At 54.7% G+C, this 17,211-nt stretch overlaps 1 protein-coding gene across 1 annotated transcript in view; it reads left to right on the forward strand.

The window, feature by feature from the left end:
- The window catches only part of LOC144736695 (stAR-related lipid transfer protein 3-like), a 33,416-nt gene extending 24,226 nt beyond the window's left edge, over nucleotides 1-9,190 (forward strand). The window contains exons 10-15 of the mRNA XM_078619296.1: nucleotides 1,549-1,611; nucleotides 2,765-2,860; nucleotides 3,995-4,074; nucleotides 4,433-4,537; nucleotides 5,883-5,976; nucleotides 8,850-9,190. Of these exons, the coding sequence (XP_078475422.1) occupies nucleotides 1,549-1,611; nucleotides 2,765-2,860; nucleotides 3,995-4,074; nucleotides 4,433-4,537; nucleotides 5,883-5,976; nucleotides 8,850-8,954 (543 nt within the window). The 3' untranslated portion in view covers nucleotides 8,955-9,190. The remainder of the gene's footprint in view (nucleotides 1-1,548; nucleotides 1,612-2,764; nucleotides 2,861-3,994; nucleotides 4,075-4,432; nucleotides 4,538-5,882; nucleotides 5,977-8,849) is intronic.
- The last annotated feature ends 8,021 nt before the right edge of the window (nucleotides 9,191-17,211 follow it).

Raw genomic sequence — 17,211 nt, forward strand, 5'->3', positions numbered from 1 at the left:
TCGTTGTCAACGTTCATGTCTATGAGCCGCCTGTCTTTTTTTTATATCCAGTATACGTATTAATATAAATATAAAAGGGAAATGTGTGAATATGTGTGTCTGTTCGAAATGTTTAGCGTACTTCCCAGCATGCAACACACTTGAAATTTGGCATGTGGGCAGCTTCCAGACTGTACACAATGCAAAAAGTATAAAAATAGACTTTTATATTTGGGGGGGGGGGCTCAATAATGGATATATTTTGCACGGCAAGTGAGCGGTGACGTCACATCTGTGATGTCACCCGCATGCGGCAGCGTCACGCAGTGTGCCTGCTCACGCATCACCCTCCCACCCTCCGCATAGGCCGTGTATTAATCAAGACAAGAATCCAAGTTTCAGGCAAAGCCGGGTAGTTAAAGCTAGTCAATAATATATTTCACAATCCATGGGGCAGAGGTCTCAAACGGGTTTTGATTCCTTACCCGTACCCGGCCGCACCAGGGTCGCAAACGGGTACCCGTACCCTACCCGATACCCGGCCGGGTACGGATAGCCGAGTATCGGGTAGAGTACGGGTATTGGGTACCCGATTGCGACCTCTGGGATGAAGCCATGTTGCAGGCGCGGGTGGGTTGATTCTAGGAACTTGAATTGTGAGAAGAGACAAGACGTTGGGAAATGAGTGACAAACGGTTACTTACCAGTGACTCACGGCCTACCCGTACCCGGCCGCACCAGGGTCGCAAACGGCTACCCGGCTACCCGTACCAGGCCGGGTACGGGTAGCCGGGTATCGAGTAGGGTACGGGTATCGGGTACCCGGTTGCGACCTCTGCCATGTGGTGCTGCCTGTGGTGTGATCGTCAGCACACCGGGCTGGCAAGCCAGAGGTCACAGGTTCGACTCGCTCTCCCGGCACGGCAGTTGAAACAGTGGGAGACGTTTCTTAATGTGTCACAGACGATCCATGGACATGTGTGAAAAAGAGCTTTGGATTCCTCCAGTATAAATAAATAATCTGATTCTTAAAAATGCCCTGCCTCCACCCTCACCGGCTCTATCCCGCCCAGGAGTGTAGATGAGTACAGTGCGGAGTCGATCGCGTGCGGTGGGGTAAATTGTGGGTTGCTCTCACCTCTAGCAAGACTTGTGGCCTGTCTGGAAGAGTGGGGCCAGAGATAACCTTTAGAGCAGTGGTTCTTCATCTGGGGCGCACACACCCGCTGGGGGTGGGAGATGCCCTTTCTGGGCTTGCGGGACATGGCCAGGTTTTTTTTTAATGGTAAATCATCGAAGCGCGGGCACGCAAGTTACAACTTTGTTTCGTCAAACCCGATGTATTTAGTAATGTAATTTCGTGTTACAATTGAGAACCAAGGCTGCGGTAAATGTTAAGAACCACTGCTCTGCTCTGGAGGAGCTGCTTTACGGTGAAGGGCCCTTCCACCCCGATGGGCCTGGCGCTGGCCACTCGGCCGACACGTGTAACTCGCTCTCGCAGGACTTGCTCCCGAAGTCTGTCAAAGGCTATTCGTGGGATCTTTGTCGTTTTGTTTGCCGATGCAGGAGTATGGAGACGTGATTTATATCACGGACGTCACTGGCTACGGGCGAACCTACATCCTCAAGGTCGATCGCACCCACTGCACCGCACGGTCACGGACCGTCACTCCCATCCAACACTTTTGCGTCGGTAATTGAGAGAGCCCATCGCAACGCGAGGAAACACGTGCGGGCTGGTAACAAGTATAACCCGTAAAAACAAAGTTTTTCACTATAAATCCTTTATATGCGTGGCGGCTAGAGTCCTCTCGTCCTCTGGCTTGAGATGGCTGCCACCTATGGGTCAGATGATTGCATTGCACCATTAAGCAATTGGTAATTAAATATAATATTTTTGTCTTAAAAAGTGTAAAATTTTTGAAAAAAAATTTCACGACCATTAATTGTCACGCACAACGAGTCTGTGTGGAAAATGTCAGCTCGATTGGATCACGGGAAGTGGGTTAAAAAACGACCGAAAGATTTGCACGGTCGTAAGCGCGCAAGCAAGCAAACTAAATATAAAGGATTTAAAAATTAGAAATATCGTCGCGCAAAAAGGGTGCACTGCTTGCAGAGCAGGAAGGCAGGACGACAGGACTGCCGTACGAGTGCCTTGCGTGCACGCCATGTGTGACCACCACCATTGCATGTACAGTGCTCTCAGCCTTGTCTAGACCACCAACTCGGCAGAGAGCTGAAATTGTGGCGTGTGTCCCCTTTAGTCGATCGGCAAGTCACATGTGGAGCAAAAAAAAAAATCTGCCGCCACCAGGGCTGTTCAGATCTTGGAGGCTAAGCAGGGCTGACCCTGGTTCGAACTAGAATTAATGGGAGACGGTCTAGTAATACCAGGCAGCGTAGGCGTGGGCTGGGGACGTGGCGATGAAGATGGCAGCAACATCAGTGGAATTTCGAATCCATCTCTACGTGCGTTTACTCCGTGTGCTCCAATGTCCATCCCACGTGCAAAGTTTTCACAAATTGATTTGGGGTAAACATTCCAGTGCGCAGAACCCTCCTGAAATAAATTGGCCCGGAGACTCGGCGAGACTTTCGCGGTTTAAAAAAAAAAGGCGTCGTTACGACCATCATTACCATCACGTGAGCATGTATTTCAGCGCCGGTTTATCACCAAGCTGCGGTTGCCAGTCGACGCGGGGCGAGGTGACGATGCCCCCTCGTGTGAGGGTTGGTGGATTGTGCGCGTGACGGGGTTACTTGGGACGGGTGCTCGCAGGCCGTGCTGGATGCCACCCCCGAGGCGGTGTTTGACGAAGTGGTCGTGCACATCGAGGTGATGCCGCAGTGGAACAAGGCCATCACGGAGAGCCAGGTACACATGCGTGCGTGTGCGTGTGTAATGTGTTCCCGAGACCCTTGGAGAGGTAACTTCTTTATTACAATCCAACATTCCAACAGTCCATCCTAGACACACTACTCTGGCTACGCTCTGGAACTCGCCCTCACAAGGACGTAGAGCCGGGAGTCCCAGAGTCCCACCACTGGCCCTCACAGCGTCCCAGGGTCCTGAGATGGCTGGTCTTGGGTCTTGGGTCTTGAGCTACAACTGGCCCTGATCGACCAGGGAGCTGCCCTTTTATGCCTCGTCCCCAACGAGGGGTGGGGCCGTGTGCGCCCCCAGATATCCCACAGAGCACACACAGCCCCCCTCGTTGGTGGCGCCAAGGGGCTTAACTGGCTGGGTTGTCTGGGAACCCAGTGCCTGGCGCCAAGGGGCTTAAGCGTCTGGGTTGCCTAGGGTCCCAGAGCCCCCAGCAGCCCCTCCCCTCTTATGTCACTACACGTGCGTGCGTGCGCACGTGGGGTGGTGGATAGGGGGGGGGCGGCGGGGGCTAGCAGTTCGTTTCGTCCGCACGGTCGTCCCGAGTCCACGGACTCGGGCATCTTTTCCGTTATTCGGCCGGTCGGTATTTTGGTCGTCCGCTCGATGATCTCAGTCGTCGTTCTGCGTGTTTGCTCGGTCATTTGCTCATCCGGTAGTCGTGAAGTCCCGCCGTACCAGTCGTTCACGTGTTCATTCGGTCAGCCATTCCCTCGTTGCAGTCAATTATTCGGCCAGACAGGAAATCGAGCCGTTCACTGAAGCCATTCGTACATTCTTGTCGGTCAGCCAGTCGGCGGGTAACGCAGTCCTCTGCGTGTGTGGAGGTAGCGGGCAGCGGTAGTGCAGTGGTGGGGAGCATTCGCGTTTGTGCATTTCTTTACAAATCCGGGGACGCGAGTTCGATTCTCGCTCGCGGCCAACATGGGGCGACGACTATCTGAACCAGTCCTGGGGACCTTCCCCCGTAGGTCCGGGTCCCCCTTGAACGGACGGGTACCCGGGCCCGCCGTGTAACAAACATCAGCCCTGGGGAGACAAAGGCGGCCGGGTGGAGTGCCACTTGCACCCAGCAGTCTGTTAAGGTTTTCCGTGGGGGGGGTCTCTTTGTCTTTGTGTGTGCAGGTGCTGCAGCGGGTTGAGGATCACACCTTCGTCACTTACGAGGTGGCTGCCAGCGCCGCGCGGGGCCTCATCTCTCCCAGGTCGGCCTCCTCATCCTCCTCCTCCTCGTACTCCTCTTCCTCCTTGTCGTCGTCCTATTCTTCCTCCTCTCCCCACTTGCCCTTAAAGACCAACTCTGATAACTTCTAGATTTGAAGCTTAATGCCCTCTACGGGGAGTAATTCCACCTATCTGTTAGAGTTTTTAACAGACAACGAGACAAGAAGTCACAGCTTCTCGAGACGCTGGCCTTCCTAAATAAATGTTTTTACCTACGTGACTTTACCGAAAAAACCTAAGAATTTGAACTCTGATAACTTAAAAGTGTCGGCTCTTGTAGCCGATACAGTGTTGCGTATGAATGTGTTTGTGCTGAACCGTGCCTCACCACGACTGCAGGGATTTTGTGACTGTGCGGAGAGTGGAGAGGCGGCCGGATCGCTTCATATCCTCGGGGATGTCGACGACTCACGACGCCCGGCCGGTCCACGACGGCATCGTACGGTACGCTACGCGCCGCGGTCGACGGCATCGGTGACGATCGCTGCACTCGCCGTGATCGTGGCTGCAATCTTTCGGGCCGGAGGCCGAGGTCGACCTAGGCGGAGGCCCGGGATCGTTTGAGATGATCGTCGCCAATTAGCGTCGGCCGTGAGCGGGTATCGCAACTCGGGTTGCCGGGGTTAGTTGCGCGGCACGATAACCACTGCGCCACAAACCCGCACGCGGTTCGCGCGCACAGTCTTCGGCCGAAGTTTAACCGCTGTCGTTGTATCTGAGATAGGGTAGGCAAGCGAGATTGAGCACATTGCTTGCCTACCTCGGTGCACTTGGTGATGGCGTCCAACCATAGGGCGGTTGATGATGCGGAACTCCATATTCGCTCCTGTCGCGCTCACCTGCTCGTTAATTCACCTTCGGTCAGTCGCATGCGTTTCACTGCTGCCGTCTGATCACTGTTCCCGTGGACTTCGCTCGTTAATTCCTCCCCCCATGTTGAGCACTCGCTCGGTCTACCCGACATTTGAATGTTTCGTCTCATCCATACCGTGTTCACGCACCACACTGCAGATTACAATAACCCATGCGCTCGCTCACCCACTTGCTCACCCACTTGCTCACCCACTTGCTCGCCCACTCGCTCGCCCACTCACTCGCCCACTCACTCGCCATACCGCAGGTCACAACAACCCACTCACAACAACAACACCCGCATTTCGCGATCTAAGTGGCGGTGACGTCACCACGGCGCCTGTGCCAGGCCAGGTGCACTTTGAGGCCAGGTGAAGTGTCGAAGGCTCGCTGACAGGAGGTCACGGGACAGACCCAACAGGTGCCCATGGGTTGACCGACCGAGATGACTGGCAGATGCACCACCTGTGCCCCCTACTGTGCCAACTTGCTGCATTTTAGCTACCCGTTGCTCCGCTCGTTGTTGTGAGCGTCGCTCCTCTGCCCTCCCATTTGTTAGAGGGCAACTGCCTCGTACTGACCAGGTAGCGTCCTTCACGAGCCTCCTCCGATGTATACACACTGCACCAGTTACTCATTTAAGGCTGCGTCGACCTAGTGCGCTTCATATATTCTTCACTACGTACATTTACGTGCGTGTGTGTATGTGCGCAGTTATCTGAACCGGTCGTGGGCCTCCCCTAGATCGACAAAAAAAAAAAATGAGTACCTGGTGTGGCGTGTAAACATCGCCACTGGGCAGACGAAGGCAGCCAGGCGTGCTGTTGGTCACCCACCGCTTCGTGCGCCGTGCCGGCCTTCATAGGTGCTCGCTTAACAGCACTTGCCCCAACAGTCTAAGGCTACACGGGGGGATCTGTGTCTTTGTCTCCCGCAGTGGAGAGAACGGGGTCGGCGGTTTTGTCGTCGATCGCAATCGACACAACCACGAGCAGAGCGTCCTGCACTGGATCCTCAACACCGACCTCAAGGTAAGCCACCTCCTCCACCTCGCCCTCTACGGGGCGGCAGCAGCAGCAGCACACGAATCGGCCGCTCCACGAGGTTCCAGTCTGCAGCGCCGGACGGCCCAAGAGCAGTTCTCTCGCGCTCGCGAGTTGTCCTCCTTCCCGCTGGGCCGTCTGGCGGCGTGGTCCTGCAACGGCCGCGCTCTTGGGTTTTGCAGTTATAAACGAAGAAGAGTTTAAATTTCGATTTAAAGCTTTCGTGACTGCAGGGATTCGTCTTCTTGGTTCTTTCGGTAAAGTCACGTAGAAGGGAAATAATAAAATAATAAAAATAAAACATCATAAAATTTCGATTTAAAGCTTTCGTGACTGCAGGGATTCATCTTCTTGGTTCTTTCGGTAAAGTCACGTAGAATGGAAATAATAAAATAATAATAATAAAACATAATTAAATAATTCTCACGACGTTTCGGCCACAACGCAAGCAGCCGTCCTCAGGTGAAGAACAGGTCCTGTTCTTCACCTGAGGACTTTACCGAAAGAACTAAGAAGATGAACAAGAGTTCGCGCGCTAAACGATGATTTTACCAGGTAAGGCCCACTGAGCTACATAGCTCTTTTTTTTTTTCCAGAAGCTACCTGGCTACCAGCCAAAAGTGGCTTATGATCACGTGGACATTTATCGCAGCCAAATACTCTAGAACGCACGTTGATTCCAAATGTGGAGGTAAAAAGCGGAAGGACCCAGAGAAAAATCCACGCAACCACAGGAAGAACACGCAGATATACAGCAGCAGGCGTCAGGGTCAGGATCAAACCCACGACCTCTTGTACACCAAGCAAGGTAGTTAACATCTCCTAGCCACCGTGATGATGATGATGATGATGAGAGAGACACGCAAACTCCAAATATACAGCAGTCGTCAGGGTCAGGATTGAACCCACGACCTCTTGTACACCAAGCAAGGTAGTTGACATCTCCTAGCCACCGTGATGATGATGATGAGAGAGAGACACGCAAACTCCAAATATACAGCAGCAGGCGTCAGGGTCAGGATCAAACCCACGACCTCTTGTACACCAAGCAAGGTAGTTAACATCTCCTAGCCACCGTGATGATGATGATGAGAGAGAGACACGCAAACTCCAAATATACAGCAGCAGGCGTCAGGGTCAGGATCAAACCCACGACCTCTTGTACACCAAGCAAGGTAGTTAACATCTCCTAGCCACCGTGATGATGATGATGAGAGAGAGACACGCAAACTCCAAATATACAGCAGCAGGCGTCAGGGTCAGGATCAAACCCACGACCTCCTGTACACCAAGCAAGGTAGTTAACATCTCCTAGCCACCGTGATGATGATGATGAGAGAGAGACACGCAAACTCAAAATATACAGCAGCAGGCGTCGGGGTCAGGATCAAACCCACGACCTCTTGTACACCAAGCAAGGTAGTTAACATCTCCTAGCCACCGTGATGATGATGATGAGAGAGAGACACGCAAACTCCAAATATACAGCAGTCGTCAGGGTCAGGATCGAACCCACGACCTCCTGTACACCAAACAAGGTAGTTGACATCTCCTAGCCACCGTGATGATGATGATGAGAGAGAGACACGCAAACTCCAAATATACAGCAGCAGGCGTCGGGGTCAGGATCGAACCCACGACCTCCTGTAGACCAGGCGAGGTAGTTAACATCTCCTAGCCACCGTGATGATGATGAGAGAGAGACACGCAAACTCCAAATATACAGCAGTCGTCAGGGTCAGGATTGAACCCACGACCTCCTGTACACCAAACAAGGTAGTTGACATCTCCTAGCCACCGTGATGATGATGATGAGAGAGAGACACGCAAACTCCAAATATACAGCAGCAGGCGTCGGGGTCAGGATCGAACCCACGACCTCCTGTAGACCAAGCGAGGTAGTTAACATCTCCTAGCCACCGTGATGATGATGAGAGAGAGACACGCAAACTCAAAATATACAGCAGTCGTCAGGGTCAGGATTGAACCCACGACCTCCTGTACACCAAACAAGGTAGTTGACATCTCCTAGCCACCGTGATGATGATGATGAGAGAGAGACACGCAAACTCCAAATATACAGCAGCAGGCGTCGGGGTCAGGATCGAACCCACGACCTCCTGTAGACCAGGCGAGGTAGTTAACATCTCCTAGCCACCGTGATGATGAGAGAGAGAGACACGCAAACTCCAAATATACAGCAGTCGTCAGGGTCAGGATTGAACCCACGACCTCCTGTACACCAAACAAGGTAGTTGACATCTCCTAGCCACCGTGATGATGATGATGAGAGAGAGACACGCAAACTCCAAATATACAGCAGCAGGCGTCGGGGTCAGGATCGAACCCACGACCTCCTGTAGACCAGGCGAGGTTAGTTAAAATCTCCTATCCATCGTGATGATGATGAGAGAGAGACACGCAAACTCCAAATATACAGCAGTCGTCAGGGTCAGGATTGAACCCACGACCTCCTGTACACCAAACAAGGTAGTTGACATCTCCTAGCCACCGTGATGATGATGATGAGAGAGAGACACGCAAACTCCAAATATACAGCAGCAGGCGTCGGGGTCAGGATCGAACCCACGACCTCCTGTAGACCAGGCGAGGTTAGTTAAAATCTCCTATCCATCGTGATGATGATGAGAGAGAGACACGCAAACTCCAAATATACAGCAGTCGTCAGGGTCAGGATTGAACCCACGACCTCCTGTACACCAAACAAGGTAGTTGACATCTCCTAGCCACCGCGACACCTCTGCGCAATCGAACCCCCGCCGTCGGTCGGGCGTGCGAGCTGCTGCGACGGCTCGTGACGTTGCGGCGTGCGTGGTGTGTGTGTGCTGCGCTCTCCGCAGGGCAAGCTGCCGGGCTACCTGGTGCAGCAGAGTCTGGCGGGCGTCATGCTCGACTTTGCCGAAAACCTGCGCAAGAGGCTGCGCGGCATGCGGCTGGCGGTCTGAGGCCCGCCGCCGGGATTCAAGGGACACGGCGGCGTGGGGGGGGGGGGGCGTGTGGTTTATTCGGCGTTCGGGACGGAGGGGAACCCGGGAACGTGAGGACGACGACGACTTGCGTCGGGGTTGGGGGGGGGGCAGCAAGGGGGGACGGGTTGGCAAGGGGCGGCGTTGGCGGAAGACCGAGAGATGGGAACGGGTGGGGGGGAGGGGGTGTATTGGGACCGGGTGATGCAGAGACGAGGTGGGTGGCTGGGAGACACGAGGAGGATTATGGGGAGACAGACACCGGGGGACGAGGATCTTGGAACTCTGGGGATGAGGATGAAAGGGACGTGAGCTCGGAGCAAGGGATGGACGAGACGGAGTGTGAGCGAGTGAGTGAGGACAGGGAGTGAGTGACTGAGGAGAGGGAGTGAGTGAGGACAGGGAGTGAGTGAGTGAGGACAGGGAGTGAGTGAGTGAGGACAGGGAGTGAGTGACTGAGGAGAGGGAGTGAGTGAGGAGAGGGAGTGAGTGACTGAGGACAGGGAGTGAGTGACTGAGGAGAGGGAGTGACTGAGGAGAGGGAGTGAGTGAGTGAGGACAGGGAGTGAGTGACTGAGGACAGGGAGTGAGTGACTGAGGACAGGGAGTGACTGAGGAGAGGGAGTGAGTGAGTGAGGAGAGGGAGTGAGTGAGTGAGGACAGGGAGTGAGTGAGTGAGGACAGGGAGTGAGTGAGTGAGGACAGGGAGTGAGTGAGTGAGGACAGGGAGTGAGTGAGTGAGGACAGGGAGTGAGTGAGTGAGGACAGGGAGTGAGTGACTGAGGAGAGTGAGTGAGTGAGGACAGGGATTGAGTGAGTGAGGACAGGGAGTGACTGAGGAGAGGGAGTGAGTGAGTGAGGAGAGGGAGTGAGTGAGGAGAGGGAGTGCGGAGAGTGAGCGAGGACAGGGAGTGAGTGAGTGAGTGAGGAGAGGGAGTGACTGAGGAGAGGGAGTGAGTGAGTGAGGAGAGGGAGGGAGTGAGTGAGGAGAGGGAGGGAGTGAGCGAGGAGAGGGAGTGCGGAGAGTGAGCGAGGACAGGGAGTGAGTGAGTGAGGAGAGGGAGTGAGTGACTGAGGACAGGGAGTGAGTGAGTGAGGAGAGGGAGTGACTGAGGAGAGGGAGTGAGTGACAGAGGACAGGGAGTGACTGAGGACAGGGAGTGACTGAGGAGAGGGAGTGACTGAGGAGAGGGAGTGAGTGAGGAGAGGGAGGGAGTGAGCGAGGAGAGGGAGTGCGGAGAGTGAGCGAGGACAGGGAGTGCGGAGAGTGAGCGAGGACAGGGAGTGAGTGAGTGAGTGAGGAGAGGGAGGGAGTGAGGAGAGGGAGGGAGTGAGCGAGGACAGGGAGTGCGGAGAGTGAGCGAGGACAGGGAGTGAGTGAGCGAGGACAGGGAGTGCGGAGAGTGAGCGAGGACAGGGAGTGAGTGAGCGAGGACAGGGAGTGAGTGAGTGAGTGAGGAGAGGGAGGGAGTGAGGAGAGGGAGGGAGTGAGCGAGGACAGGGAGTGCGGAGAGTGAGCGAGGACAGGGAGTGAGTGAGCGAGGACAGGGAGTGCGGAGAGTGAGCGAGGACAGGGAGTGAGTGAGCGAGGACAGGGAGTGAGTGAGCGAGGACAGGGAGTGAGTGAGCGAGGACAGGGAGTGAGTGAGCGAGGACAGGGAGTGAGTGAGCGAGGACAGGGAGTGAGTGAGCGAGGACAGGGAGGGAGTGAGCGAGGACAGGGAGGGAGTGAGCGAGGACAGGGAGTGAGCGAGGACAGGGAGGGAGTGAGGAGAGGGAGGGAGTGAGGAGAGGGAGGGAGTGAGCGAGGACAGGGAGTGCGGAGAGTGAGCGAGGACAGGGAGTGAGTGAGTGAGGAGAGGGAGTGAGTGAGGAGAGGGAGGGAGTGAGCGAGGACAGGGAGTGCGGAGAGTGAGCGAGGACAGGGAGTGAGTGAGTGAGCGCGGAGAGGGAGTGAGGACAGGGAGTGAGTGAGTGAGGACAGGGAGTGCGGAGAGGGAGTGAGTGAGGAGAGGGAGTGCGGAGAGGGAGTGAGGGACCGTGGATGAGCTCGTGACTCTCGTTCCTCATGGACTTGCTGCTCGTGCATTAAAGTAGCCGATGATACGCGTCGAAATGATACGTCTCTCCGGCGATAAAATGAAGGGTGGACGTTGTATTTTGAGTCGACCAAATTAAATTTCTGCACGCCCTCCCCCAGTTTACACTGGTGTGGTGGTAGTGGTGGTAGTAGTGGTGGTGGTTGTTGTTGCGTTTCGTGCCAACTGGCGGAGTCGCCGTCGCGGTTGGAGAGCGACCCTGGTTACTGTCAGCCAGAGGTCGCAACCGGGTACCCGATACCCGTACCCTACCCGATACCCGGCTACCCATACCCGGCCGGGTACGGGTAGCCGTTTGCGACCCTGGTGCGGCCGGGTACGGGTACGGGTAAGGAATCAAAACCCGTTTGCGACCTCTGCTGTCAGCGACTGCGCGCCGAGCTCACAATAAAGTTGGGAACCTCCCCTCCCGGTGAAGGACGGAGGGGGGAGTTGCCGAGTGAAATTGTGTTCTAATTTCTGCGTCCGCTGCCGTTGCCTGTCGACCCAAAAACAACAACAACAACGCGCAAGCCGACGTGCCGTTTCACGAGCGGTGTGAACACCTCCAGTAGGAAGCGAGCTGGAACGCGCAAAGCGGCCGGCAGTGGTAAGCGTCGGGATGGGCGGCGGGAGGGGGGGTGGTGAAGCGAGCTCGCGACAGGGCTACTGCTCGCCGTTTTGGCTCGTTAGTACTAGGAGCGGGGATGGTGGCTGGTTAGGCCGTGCCGTGACAAGTTTGGTTTGCTTGTTTGCGGTTCGTGAGATCGCTGGGATCCGATTTGGCTGGTGGGTTTGGGAGGAGGCTCTCGGTTCGGTGTCCTGATGTGGTTGGAGTTGAGGGTTGTGGCTCGTGTCGTTGGTCGGGTTCGCTCGTTTAGCGGACGCATTGGGGGAGGTAGTCCTCGTCAATAATTGTCCTGTGTGCTCCGACCCTTCTCAACTTCCTCGCCTTTTAGTTGATTATCACCCCGCGACATCTGCCTGTCGCTCCGTGCCACCTTGTACGTTGGGGGTAGGGGGGGGTCGGACCCTGTTGGTTGGCGCAGTGAGACCGCTCCCCGGCCCCACGCATTTCCCGTCGCCCTTCGCTGGGGCCGCCCGAGGGTCGTGGAGAATCGTAACCTCCCAGGGGTTCGGTGCCGCCCGCCCGTCCGCCCGGCACCGTCCAGCTGCCGAGACGCAAGTGCCCGACGCCGTGACCAAAACGAAAGCCGCAGCTCCGAGCATGACGATGACACGACGACTGCGATGATCGCGTGGAGCGGGAGAGCCCGCCGGGGCCGGTGTTGTCATCCGCACAAACGTCTTGCCACCGTCTTTTGCCATCTTGCCGTTGCCAAGTTTGCCGCGCGCTACCCCGCGGTCGTGGATTATGTTAAAAGTGTTTTCTGGAGTGTCCCAATGATGGTGGGGTGGTGGTGGAGGGGGGGGGGGGCGGCTTGCGAACGAGTTAGAAGCGCCAGCTCGGGGAGTTGGTGCTCTGCGGTTGCACGGTGCAATGACGCCGGTGGTGATGTGCGTCAACCGGGATCGGCGGAGAAAACCGTTTGTCGGGAGCGTTTATTTTCGTGGGCGATTGCGGACGACAAACAAAAAAACAAGAGACCAAAGCTTGACCTGACGAGACGCAGTTACAACGACGTTCAATGAAGACGGGAGGCGAAGATAATTTAGTTAACTCTGTTAGAGACTGCAGCGGTACGGAGGAAGATCAAACCGCGTGCTGAATGACTGCGCGTAGAAAAAAGATTTTGCTGACTTGCTTGACCTGATTGTATGTGGCGAATGGCTGCACGAAATCCGCACGCCCCAAGCCTTGGCCGATTCTTCCCGCAGTCTGTCGACGAGACCGACCCTGACGCGGAAAACGCTAACTGGACTCGCGCCGAATGTTGCGCGAGTGATCCCGTTGAGCATTCTCTCGCGCCGTGCGTAGCCGACCGCGCTAATCGGCAGGTGCTGGGCAGCAGCGAAAGGCCGTGTTGGGCAACGGCGAGAAGCCGGCCGCTGTCGTTTTTTGTTTTCGTTTGTCTCGGGCTCGCCTACGAGCGAGGAAGCTTTGCCCGCTTGTGGAGGGGTCGGCTGGGTGGCCACACGCGGATTGAGGACAACGGCGGTGGCCGTCGCGGCTCGCGAACGGCAACGGGTCAAACGCTCGCTGCCCTGCGTCCTACGAAGCGGGCGGCTCGCACGCCTGCCCTTCTTCCCGGCTCCCCCCCTCCCCCCATCTCCTTTTGACGGCAGAAGCGACACCCGGGGAGTTTGCATTTTAAGGTTTTGCTCGGCGTTGTGCTGTTGAATAACCCGCAGTTGCAATGTGGATGAAAGGTGTCTTTGGGGTGTGGGTCGAGAGGGAGGGAGGGCGAGCGTGTTGAGGTGAGGGGGGGTCCCGTGCCACTTCTGGCGGTCGCTCCTGTCGACCTTATCATGGGTTCACTCGCAACACCCGGTTCAACTTCACGAGTCGCTGAAGCCTCGCTTAAGCGATGTAGCGCGTTGGTTGTACACTTGACGTGCCGCGAAATGCGATCCGTTCGCTCGGTTGAACTTCAGAAGGCACGGGTAAAAAAAGTAACCCGTAAAAACAAAGTTTTTCACTATAAATCCTTTATATGCGTGGCGGCTAGAGTCCTCTCGTCCTCTGGCTTGAGATGGCTGCCACCTATGGGTCAGATGATTGCCTGCCACCTTTAAGCAATTGGTAATTAAATATAAAAAAAAAATTCCTAAAAAGTGTAATATTTTGGAAATTTATTTTCACGAAAATAAATTGTCACGCACAACGAGTCTGTGTGCAAAATGTCAGCTCGATTGGATCACGGGAAGTGGGTTAAAAAACGACCGAAAGATTTGCACGGTCGTAAGCACGCAAGCAAGCGAAGTTAATATAAAGGATTTAAAAAGCTGGGTGAACCGGCAGCCGTTTCGAGGGTGAGGGGTGGAAACGCAGCCAGGCTGTTGTTTGTCCACCGAGCGAGGCGGCCGTGTGTGTCTTGACGGTCTCCATTGACAGCGGAAGAGCCGCCACCACCGCCACCACCGCCACCGCCACCACCACCAACCCTGTGAAAGTCGAACGACCCAGTGTGAACCCACGCCTAAAGCCGGCTTGAGCAGCCGGACGATCGATTTGCGCCACAACTGGGTTGCATGCAACTCCTCCTTTTGGTTGCGCGGACGTCTCTGCAACCGGAGACTTCCACGCGTAATAATGAGGCAGTTTTTCTTTTTTTTCTGCTGCGCGACTTGGACAACTGTTTGATTTGCATACCAGATGGCTCGGGTTTGCACGCCCCTGGCACTTGAAGCAAGAGACCGGACCCGTGACTGTATCGACTCGTCTTGAATTCACGTTTACAGCATTCCTCCTCCGCGCGCAATCGGGCGTTGAGTTTGGCCTTTTGTTTTCTACAGAGCTTCATTGTGCCACAGAGGGCATTTACAAGGAGAGGACCTGTGGCTTTGTAGCCTTGACTCCCCCAACACAAGGAACAAACCAAGACGGGCCTAAAGTTGCAGCCTTATAACCATCCTTATACCCCGATTCTAGCTCCACCGAAGTTGTTTTTAGAATCCGTGTTCGAGCTACGGGCCCAGGCCTTGATCTTCATTCACCCTCTCTGCTCTCTGCCGCAACACGCGGCTAAACCGGGGACCACTGCTGCGTCCTGGCCACCACTCTTTTTCAGACTTCTTACCCGAGCTCTCAGGGGCGTTGGCAACTCCCCCACCACCCTCGGTGGCTTTCCGGATCCGCGAGTGGAGCTTTAACAAAAAGGAACTGCTTTGTGAAGTAATGTACGGACGTACTAGCGCGTGCATTGCAACTCCTTTTTGGAACGTTGAGTTGTTTTGGTTGCCCCCCCCCCCGCTTGCCTTTAGGTCATTTCTGTTAATGGAGGTGACTGCGTGTGCCCCCACCGCCCCCAACCGCCTTCATGACAAACAAGAGGCCAGTGTGTATGTGTGAGTGGTGGCGCAGCAGTTAGCGCACTGTGCTACGAACCCCAGCGAGCCAGGTTCGATTCGCGCTCACGTTCGACACCAGTGACGATTGTCTGAACCGGTCCTGGGCCTCCTCCCCTAGGTCGACTCGGCATCGAATGAGTACCTGGTGCGGCGTGTAAACATCGCCACTGGAGAGACAAAGGCGGCCGGGCGTGGTGCCGACCACCCACCCCCCTCGTGTGCCGTGCCGGCCTTCATAGGTGCTCGTGAACAGGACTTGCCCCAAGTCTGTTAGAGGCTATACGGGGGATCTTTGGTTCCCGCTCGAGTTTGGAGTTGATGCAAAAGCTGGCCACAAGCCCTCGTGTGACGAGGTTGGTGGTGGGACAGTGCTGCAGTCGATGATTAGGGGGGGTCTAACGTTCGCTGCCTTGTGATGCACGAATCACGTGCGTGCGTGCGTGCGTCCGTCCTGTGTATATCTCTCGATGTTTCTCAATTCTTCTGTTGTACATGGAGTGGAGCGGTGGAGCGGTGATGCCGCCGGTGGTTTAGCTCGCCCGCGCTGTGAATCTGCCGACCCCCCCGGGGTTAGATTCCCGGCCGCGGCAAACTCCGTGACGAGTATGAGAACTGATCCTGGGCCCTTTTCAACCACCGATGTGGTGACTTGAGGGGAGGGAAGGGAAGGCCTTGGGTGGAAGGTTTGAGTGGAATGTATGTTGTTTGTCACGGGGTCATGTGTGTCTGTGGGGTCATGTTGCACCAGCTGCTACAAGACCGCTTGCATTCGCCACCACGAAGTTAATCGATTCGACGAATGGTGGGAATTCATTGTGAGCCGAGAATAGTTGCATTGTTACGCGTCAACGATATTACCTTAACCCACTACAATAACCTCCACGGTCTTACAATTCCACAAGGCCCAACTCTTGACTTTCCTTTTTTAGTTTTAGACATCTTGGATTATGAATCTTGGTTTAAATTAAGAACATAGCGTGCATCTAAACGTTCAATGTTGACGTCTTTGATGGTGCGCGACCCCTTGTTGGAACTTCTGAAGAAAGTGTTACTTCCTCCGCCATGGTTAACATCAATGTGTGCTTGCGAATAATGCTGCTTCGGCACCCATGCACGTTGATTGCGTGCGTGAGCGTGAGCGTGCGTACGCTCCCCACAAATGTGCATTCGTCGGCGTTCCTGGAACATACACGTACAAGTTTACAATGCGACGGATTGAATGAATGAATCCCTTTCAACTTGGTGGGTGGGGGGCGTCTCAACTATGAATTTGTGGCCCACCAGGGCTGGGAATCGCGAATGATATTTTCTTAAGTCGTTGCTTTTCAAACTCCAGTTGTCACAGGCTCCTCCCCCTCCCTCTCTGGTAGCCTGTCAATCCAGCCCCTGTCATAGTCAGGTGGAATATCCACCACTGGCTTCTGCAGAGCTGTGAAGCAGATCTTTTTTTGCACCAATGCCCTCCCCGTTACTCATTGGGAGCAGGGAAAATATTTTCTCCGTCCGAGTGTTTATTTGTTGGGACAGAACCAGAGGTGGGTGGGTTCCTTTCTCGCGGAGGTGAGCGCACTGGAGGTGAACTTTTGGGCCGTTTTGGGGATTAAAAAAAAAACTGTCGAGTGATGTTTTCCCTTTGTACCAAGACTATGAACTAAATCTGAAGTTGAACTTGTGCGTCTTCATTGCATGTAACTTTGTATCGGAAAAATGTTGCGCAAAAGTTTCATTAAAATTACGAAATTGTGTAAAACTGTCGCCTCTGTGGTGCAGAGGGAGTTGCACGAAATGACAGAGTGGATTGCTTGTATCCTGTTAACACAACCAGCAAAAAGGCCCCCCACGGTGTTTGCTCTCCACCCTCCCCTCTTGCCTAAAGATGCTGCCTTCTCAAACCAGGCAGGAGAAATTCCAGGAAGCCACCATGCCAGTTTGAATGTAAAGTTAAACACTTGTGATTCATAGTTTTTTTTTTAGGGTTAGGTCACCCACCACCACCCGACACAGCCAATTAGTTACTAGTTCAGCCCACTGGTGTGTGGGAGAGTAAATCCACATTTACAATTGAGTACCTGTGACGTTTCGCTGGTAAGTACATTGAGCATCGGGGAATTTTGCCAGAAAAATCAACCCATGATGCTGGCTGTAATTACCAGCGAAACGTCATAACGAAACGCTTAATGTTGTGG

The sequence above is a fragment of the Lampetra planeri genome, chromosome 62 (assembly GCF_965212315.1).
Source record: "Lampetra planeri chromosome 62, kcLamPlan1.2.h2, whole genome shotgun sequence".
NCBI lineage: Eukaryota > Metazoa > Chordata > Hyperoartia > Petromyzontiformes > Petromyzontidae > Lampetra > Lampetra planeri.